Raw genomic sequence first — 9,276 nt, 5'->3', positions numbered from 1 at the left:
CACATCTATTAATATAATTTGACCGGCAATATATTTGATGTGAAAAAAATCAGCGACTCCGTGAATGGTGGTCCTCAAGAGCTTTGGACGGTGATTTGATGGTCTCCAGAATGGGAAAGTTTGGGAACCGCTGAGCTAGACAGTCACATCTGTGTGGTAACATGATAGGATGGAAAACCTATGATATACAATGATTCTGCAAACCCAAAACAGACTGATTATAATGTATAGTATATGACGTTACATTGAACTAATCACAGTAATCAGAGATCAACTCACACACAGTATATACAAAGACACACACACACAAAATACATTCCTAGGTGAAGAAGTGTCTTAGTCCACAGACTAGGAGACAGGCCTCAGCGTCTTCAGATTAGGTGAAGAAGTGTCTTAGTCCACAGACTAGGAGACAGGCCTCAGCGTCTTCAGATTAGGTGAAGAAGTGTCTTAGTCCACAGACTAGGAGACAGGCCTCAGCGTCTTCAGATTAGGTGAAGAAGTGTCTTAGTCCACAGACTAGGAGACAGGCCTCAGCGTCTTCAGATTAGGTTCTACAAGAAAGAGGATGGAGGAGAAGGGAAGAGAGAGATCAGAAAGTATGGAGGAGAAGGGAAGAGAGAGATCAGAAAGTATGGAGGAGAAGGGAAGAGAGAGATCAGAAAGTATGGAGGAGAAGGGGAGAGAGAGAGATCAGAAAGTATGGAGGAGAAGGGAAGAGAGAGATCAGAAAGTATGAAGGAGAAGGGAAGAGAGATCAGAAAGTATGGAGGAGAAGGGAAGAGAGAGATCAGAAAGTATGGAGGAGAAGGGAAGAGAGAGATCAGAAAGTATGGAGGAGAAGGGAAGAGAGAGATCAGAAAGTATGGAGGAGAAGGGGGAGTTCCACCTGAGATAATGATGTGATGATGGTCCTATGATGTAACTACAATAAGATAACAGTAATTTATTACAGACAGAAACACAAAAACATGCTTCCATTCTGGAAAAACAGTTCCTCTGATCTGGGCAGCTGTGTTTTTATTTGACCTATATTTAATCATTACACATATTCAAGGGAGGGAGCAATGAAAACTGTCTTACCTAGATTCACTCAAGTCCTTAACAAGATGGTTTTCATGTTCAACGAGAGCTTTGAGACAAGCTCCCGTCACTTCTGGTCCTTTGGGGATGACTGCTTTCAGTAGTTTTCTCATTCGGTCCTGTTCAGTTGTTTCAGCTGTTATTCTGGAGTGCTCTTCTTCACCAATCATGTTCTTTGACCACAGATCATCTGCTATTGGCATTGAGTTTTTGGTTCGCTGAATTAGTTTAGCCCAGTGTTTCTTCAGAAACTCCTCAGCAGGAATGTCAGGTACTGTTAATGCTGAAGGGGGGGTCAATAAAATTAATATGGCTTTAGGGTTAACAGCAGCTGTTTCTACATCTTCCAGTCTCTCCAGTTATCATTCCTCTGATAGTCATTTATTGTATAGAGCCGACTCCAGGGTTGTGGTCAATTCCAATTAAAGTCAGTCAATTTCAAATAAAAAATTGAAATAACACATTTTCGTATTAGGTTTATTGAGAAGTCATTGAAAATAGATGATTAATGTTTTATCAACAATCTACTCAGAATCCTCTAATGTCAAAGTGGGCCTGTCCCCCATACATTCAACATCTGGAAGGTCCCTCAGTCAAGTATCGCATTTCAAGCACAGATTCAAGTATATATTTTTTGAAAGCCTCATAAAGAAGGGCAGTGATTGGTAGATGGGTAACAATAACAAATCAGACATTGAATCTCTCTTTAAGAATGGTCAAGTTAATAATTATCCTGTGGGTGATGTATTAAACCACCCAGACACATCAAAGTTGCAGTCGTCCTTCTGAACTGAGCTGCAGGACAGGAAGGAAACTGCTTAGTGATGTCACCATGAGTTCATTGGTGATTTTAAAACAGCTACAGAGTTCAATGGCTGTGATGGGAGAAAACTAAGGATGGATCAACAACATTGTAGTGACTCCACAATAATGACTTAAAATAACACAAATATACAGAATAAAAATATTCCAAAACATGCATCTTATATGCAACAAGGTACTAAAGTAATACTGCAAAAGGAAACGGCAAAGGAATACACTTTTTGGCCTAAATGCAAAGCCTCATGTTTGGGGCAAATCCAACACAACACATCACTGAGTAACTGCCTCCTTATTTTCAAGCACGGTGGTGGCTGCATCATGTTATGGGTATGGTTGACATCGGCAAATACTGAGGAGTTTTTCAGGATAAAAATAAATGGGATGGAGCTAAGAACAGACTAAATTCAAGAGGAAAACTTGCTTCAATCTACTTTTCACCAGACACTGGGAGAGGAATTCACCTTTCAGCAGGACAATAACCTACAACACAAGGCCACATCTACAATGGAGTTGCTTACCAAGAAGACAGTGAATGTTCCTGAGTGGCCAAGTTACAGTTTTGACTTGAATCTGCTTGAAAATCTATGGCAAGACTTGAAAACTGCAGTCTAGCCACGATCCCCAACAGCTTGACAGAGCTTGAAGAATTATGAAAAGAATAATGGGCTAATATTGTACAATCCAGGTGTGTAAAGCTCTTAGAGACTTAGACAAGAAGACTCCCAGCTGTAATGGCTGCCAAGGTGTTTCTAACATGTATTGACTCAGGGAGCTATTTCATTTCTATCAATCTAAATATATATATATATATAAATATTCTTCCACTTTGACATTTGAGTATTTTGTGTAGATTGTTGACAAAAAATTACAATTAAATCCCCTTTAATCCCGCTTTGTAACACAATAAAATGTGATGCAGATACTTTTGCAAGGCACTGGGTTTCTGTCTGAATGTTCTGTAGCAATACACACCACTGAACATGACTCATGAAGACCTTCATCACCCCACTGAACATGACTCATGAAGACCTTCATCACCCCACTGAACATGACTCATGAAGACCTTCATCACCCCACTGAACATGACTCATGAAGACCTTCATCACCCCACTGAACATGACTCATGAAGACCTTCATCACCCCACTGAACATGACTCATGAAGGTCTTCATCACCCCACTGAACATGACTCATGAAGACCTTCATCACCCCACTGAACATGACTCATGAAGGTCTTCATCAGTGTCCTTCATCACAACTTGAAGAGACGTTCGCTCTATAACCCGTTTTATAAACCTCGTCCACAAAAACAAACGTACCTATTGGATGAGAGTCTTTGCTGTATTCATCTAAAAGACAAACAAGAGAAAACATCATAAAAACATTTTAATAGCATCTGGAAGAAAATGACATTTAGTCTCCTGAGTGGCGCAGTGGTCTAAGGCTCTGCATCGCAGTGCTAGCTGTGCCACTAGAGATCCTGGTTCGAATCCAGGCTCTGTTGCAGCCGGCCGCGACCGGGAGACTCATGGGTGGCGCACAATTGGCCCAGCGTTGTCCAGGGTAGGGGAGGGAATGGCCGGCAGGGATGTAGCTCAGTTGATAGAGCATGGCGTTTGCAACGCCAGGGTTGTGGGTTCAATTCCCCCCGGGGACCAGTATGAAAAAAAAATATATATGTATTCACTAACTGTAAGTCGCTCTGGATAAGAGCGTCTGCTAAATGACTAAAAATGTAAAAATGTAAAAATTGACATAGTGTTCACGTATAGTATTTCTTACCTTTTGATACCACTGATTTCCATACTGTCCTCTCATCATCCCCGATTAACTCCATCTCAATGTCAACCCCTGTGTTTCTCATAACCATCTTACAACAGCTTGGTGTGGTGTCTGCAGGTAATAGCTGAATCTTCTGTAGAAGGTCATATGGTGCAACGATTGAGACAACAGACAGAGAGAGAGAGAAAGAAATAGAATGATATTCCAGTTATTCATATATAATATGACAGATTCATGTCCTCAGCTTGCTAAAACTGCACCTCTGGATTGATGGAGGAGGAATGGGGATTCTTGACTGCAAACCAACTGTTCAGCTTTAAGGACCCGTTTGGACTTGACAGGACCAATTCTGAATATCCTTGGGACACCTGATGTTTCTCCCGGTCCCGAACAGCCTACAAAATGAGCAGTGTAGTAGTCAGTCTGAACAATGTAGTCTAATAATTCACACAACATGCAGCTCACTGAGCAATCCTTTTTTGTCAACATCAAAAAAATGGGTACACTATTTTACCCTTATTTTACCCTTATTTTACCAGGTAATTGATTGAGAAGAGAGTCTCTTTTACAGCAATGACCTCGGGAAGTGTTACAGGGGAAAGGGGATGATTGAGCCAATTGGAAGCTGGGGATGATTAGGTGGCCATGATGGTATGAGGGCCAGATAGTGAATTTAGCCAGGACACCGGGGTTAACACCCCTACTCTTACGATAAGTGCCATGGGATCTTTAGTGTTCACAGAGAGTCAGGAAACATGTTTAACGTCCCATGCGAAAGACAGCACCTTACACGGGGCAATGTCCCCTTCACTGCCCCGGGGCATTGGGTTCTCCTTCGAACAGAGAGAAGAGTGCCGTCTACTGGCTCTTCAAATGAATGAGACAGAAATAGATTTTGTAACTTTGTAATCTATAGATTTTCAACAACCTATCAGCTTTCCTTTAGTAAGTTTCAACATACTGTTGTCACTTCAATGATGGTGCCTCACCTCTTTCTGACTGGAGTTTCTGAGGAGCATGTACAGCCGTGAAATTACTGTTGCCTTTTTTACTGCCATATAGAGGACCACGTCACAGTGGACATCTACGTTCCAAAAAAAGATATAGCTCAGTATAACAGCGATAGCTGAGAACTTGGGATGGAGAATCTTAGCATGGAATCTGGTGACCTCATGCACTTCCTCAACAGACACTCCATGTTCCTCTACATGAAGAATCTTCATCTCATTCCTCAGGGAAGGGTTGGTCCCTGAACAACACAATAAAAAGGAGACAGAAAGACAAATATTGTATTATTCATCCAACTAAAACACAAAGAATATGCAGTATCAGATCACAGTAAACTCAAACTCACAGAATATTCATTTATTCATTCAGGAAGTGAAACTCAGTTACATGTAAATGTATTTCTGAATACTATTTCTTTATGGTTTTACCTAAACAGACAAAGTGTGGCAGATGAACTTCCTCCAGTTCACCTAACTCCATAGTGATGTCCAGCAATGGACCACCTTGTCCGTACTGCATGTCTTTCAGAAGTTGACTGTAGGGTTCCCAGTTCCTGAAGTGATACTTCAGAATGACATCTCTGTCACACACCCAGCGGAGCCCAGACACTGTGCACTCATAACGCCCTTTGGGTGTCCTGTGCCTGAGGGCAACAACAAGATATGGTAGAGAGGGTCAATCGTCAAATGGAGAGGTTGGATTAGAAGCCTATTCCCAAAGGTAATGGGGAAATACACTAGCAAGTGGAATGAAATGTTAAAAGTAGTTATTTTACCTGAACATTGTCACTTCCTGGACAGTGGATGTCAAGGGTTCAATCTGAAGCCAGTGTGTGGAGTCCTGAACAAGGACAAGCATGTCAGTTATACATATGGGGCCAGTTTCCTGGACACAGATTGAGTCTAGTGCTGGAATTAAAGCATGATCAATGGAAGTTTCAATAGAAAGTTATTTAAGGGCCAGGACTAGGCTTAATCTGTGTCCGGGAAACTGGCCCATTAACCAAAGTAACTAATCTAATGTACAGTGGGGGAAAAAAGTATTTAGTCAGCCACCAATTGTGCAAGTTCTCCCACTTAAAAAGATGAGAGAGGCCTGTAATTTTCATCATAGCTACACGTCAACTATGACAGACAAAATGAGGGGAAAAAATCCAGAAAATCACATTGTAGGATTTTTTATGAATTTATTTGCAAATTATGGTGGAAAATAAGTATTTGGTCAATAACAAAAGTTTCTCAATACTTTGTTATATACCCTTTGTTGGCAATGACACAGGTCAAACGTTTTCTGTAAGTCTTCACAAGGTTTTCACACACTGTTGCTGGTATTTTGGCCCATTCCTCCATGCAGATCTCCTCTAGAGCAGTGGTGTTTTGGGGCTGTCGCTGGGCAACACGGACTTTCAACTCCCTCCAAAGATTTTCTATGGGGTTGAGATCTGGAGACTGGCTAGGCCACTCCAGGACCTTGAAATGCTTCTTACGAAGCCACTCCTTCGTTGCCCGGGCGGTGTGTTTGGGATCATTGTCATGCTGAAAGACCCAGCCACGTTTCATCTTCAATGCCCTTGCTGATGGAAGGAGGTTTTCACTCAAAATCACATGATACATGGCCCCATTCTTTCCTTTACACGGATCAGTCGTCCTGGTCCCTTTGCAGAAAAACAGCCCCAAAGCATGATGTTTCCACCCCCATGCTTCACAGTACGTATGGTGTTCTTTGGATGCAACTCAGCATTCTTTGTCCTCCAAACACGACAAGTTCTATTTTGGTTTCATCTGACCATATGACATATGACATTCTCCCAATCCTCTTCTGGATCATCCAAATGCACTCTAGCAAACTTCAGACGGGCCTGGACATGTACTGGCTTAAGCAGGGGGACACGTCTGCACTGCAGGATTTGAGTCCCTGGCGGCGTAGTGTGTTACTGATGGTAGGCTTTGTTACTTTGGTCCCAGCTCTCTGCAGGTCATTCACTAGGTCCCCCCATGTGGTTCTGGGATTTTTGCTCACCGTTCTTGTGATCATTTTGACCCCACGGGGTGAGATCTTGCGTGGAGCCCCAGATCGAGGGAGATTATCAGTGGTCTTGTATGTCTTCCATTTCCTAATAATTGCTCCCACAGTTGATTTCTTCAAACCAAGCTGCTTACCTATTGTAGATTCAGTCTTCCCAGCCTGGTGCAGGTCTACAATTTTGTTTCTGGTGTCCTTTGACAGCTCTTTGGTCTTGGCCATAGTGGAGTTTGGAGTGTGACTGTTTGAGGTTGTGGACAGGTGTCTTTTATACTGATAACAAGTTCAAACAGGTGCCATTAATACAGGTAACGAGTGGAGGACAGAGGAGCCTCTTGAAGAAGAAGTTACAGGTCTGTGAGAGCCAGAAATCTTGCTTGTTTGTAGGTGACCAAATACTTATTTTCCACCATAATTTGCAAATAAATTCATAAAAAATCCTACAATGTGATTTTCTGGATTTTTGTTTCTCAATTTGTCTGTCATAGTTGACGTGTACCTATGATGAAAATTACAGGCCTCTCTCATCTTTTTAAGTGGGAGAACTTGCACAATTGGTGGCTGACTAAATACTTTTTTTCCCCCACTGTATTTATTCAATGTTACATGGAATAATTAAACTGTCTAACATGGAATGCTGGTATGACAACAGCTAAAATCCTGCATTCCTACAAGCAGAACACAGGACTGTCTATATCCCAGTATGAATGGTTGGTCAGTACACACCTGGCTTTCAGACTGTGTTTATATTACTAAAGCAGAACACAGGACTGTCTATATCCCAGTATGAATGGTTGGTCAGTACACACCTGGCTTTGAGACTGTGTTTATATTACTAAAGCAGAACACAGGACAGTCTATATCCCAGTATGAATGGTTGGTCAGTACACACCTGGCTTTCAGACTGTGTTTATATTACTAAAGCAGAACACAGGACTGTCTATATCCCAGTATGAATGGTTGGTCAGTACACACCTGGCTTTCAGACTGTGTTTATATTACTAAAGCAGAACACAGGACTGTCTATATCCCAGTATGAATGGTTGGTCAGTACACACCTGGCTTTCAGACTGTGTATATATTACTAAAGCAGAACACAGGACTGTCTATATCCCAGTATGAATGGTTGGTCAGTACACACCTGGCTTTCAGACTGTGTTTATATTACTAAAGCAGAACACAGGACTGTCTATATCCCAGTATGAATGGTTGGTCAGTACACACCTGGCTTTCAGACTGTGTTTATATTACTAAAGCAGAACACAGGACTGTCTATATCCCAGTATGAATGGTTGGTCAGTACACACCTGGCTTTCAGACTGTGATTATATTACTAAAGCAGAACACAGGACTGTCTATATCCCAGTATGAATGGTTGGTCAGTACACACCTGGCTTTCAGACTGTCCCTGACTCCTGAAGGTATGTAAAAGTGAGAATTGACATTATGACTTACCTCAACATGTTCACAAGTCTTACAGCTCTGAGGAATCCCTGAAGTCAAAAGTAGTTGTTATTTAAAACGGATAATCTCATGTAATAATGAATTAATAAATATTAAACAGACTTGTAATAAAAATGAATGTAAGTGAGCAACAGTCTCAGAATGTACACTCATTATCATACCATAATCTGACATTAGTGTTATATTAATGAATGTTTGTGGAAGCAGGAAACAACATTGTTCTGGTCCATGTTTTGGAGATGTTGGGGGCCTGATTTAGAGTTAGATCATGATTGTGTTCCTTGCCTGGGATTCAAGAACGCTTTAATCGTATTTTGATTTTAAAACTATCAGTTAACACTCACTGTAGCTCCTCCAGTGACAGGCATGAGGCAAGAGGTCTTGATTTGAATACAGGGCTTTAATGCTGGTCAACCCGTGAGAACTGGTTTAAAGAAAGAAAAATACATTAACAAAATAATGCCATATGCATGTCTCACACATCTGGCGTTATAATCAAGCACATACAGCTAGACACTTTATGTATATTTTACACCAAAAAATGACGCACGTAAACACAAACACCCTCATAGCAAAATAAATAGTCAACAAACCTCATTGCTGCTTATCACACAGAGGTGCTAAACATCCTTTTAAATGTCCTTTATCTTCTTCTGTATACGTTCTTTGTAAGTATGCACTTAAACACGATAACAATGGAAAAATAATTCGCTTTTTGCAGTAAAGTTTCCTCGGTGCGTCGCTAAAGGCGCTCGGGTGACAACACTCTGGCGGAACCAATAATTAGTTCCGTCTTGCTGTAAACGTACAATTCAGAAGAAATTAAATAATAAAAAGTGCAAATACATGAAATAAACTAAAGTGCTAATACATGAAATAAACTGGCGACAGAGGCAGTTACAGAGGGATTTGTGTTGCATATAGAATATCATTGGTTTGTCTCTATGACATTCAGAGGCTGTGCTACAACTTTCTATAGCCGAGGAGACTACAGGCTGGCAGGAGCGCATTTCAACAACAACACTTCAACATCATGCCTATACAGTTAGCATTTATGCTATATAAAATTAAATCAAACAAATATCACTTAAAAAAT

General features: G+C 41.1%; 1 protein-coding gene across 1 annotated transcript; it reads right to left on the bottom strand.

Annotated features, from left to right (window-relative positions):
* Positions 1 to 210: 210 nt before the first annotated feature.
* LOC311121728 (NACHT, LRR and PYD domains-containing protein 1 homolog) lies at positions 211 to 8,924 on the bottom strand. The gene is made up of 11 exons (XM_084196184.1): positions 8,774 to 8,924; positions 8,525 to 8,604; positions 8,172 to 8,209; positions 5,470 to 5,534; positions 5,123 to 5,337; positions 4,676 to 4,935; positions 3,947 to 4,081; positions 3,687 to 3,819; positions 3,224 to 3,253; positions 1,084 to 1,366; positions 211 to 554 (listed from the first exon to the last, which is right to left on the bottom strand). The coding sequence occupies exons 1-11, from the start codon at positions 8,776 to 8,778 to the stop codon at positions 548 to 550; spliced, it is 1,251 nt and encodes a 416-aa protein (XP_084052310.1). The 5' UTR covers positions 8,779 to 8,924; the 3' UTR covers positions 211 to 547.
* Positions 8,925 to 9,276: the final 352 nt, after the last annotated feature.

This window comes from Coregonus lavaretus (genome assembly GCF_964263955.1).
Source record: "Coregonus lavaretus genome assembly, contig: HAP1_SCAFFOLD_1342, whole genome shotgun sequence".
Lineage (NCBI taxonomy): Eukaryota > Metazoa > Chordata > Actinopteri > Salmoniformes > Salmonidae > Coregonus > Coregonus lavaretus.
This window is presented reverse-complemented; position numbering and strand designations above follow the sequence as displayed.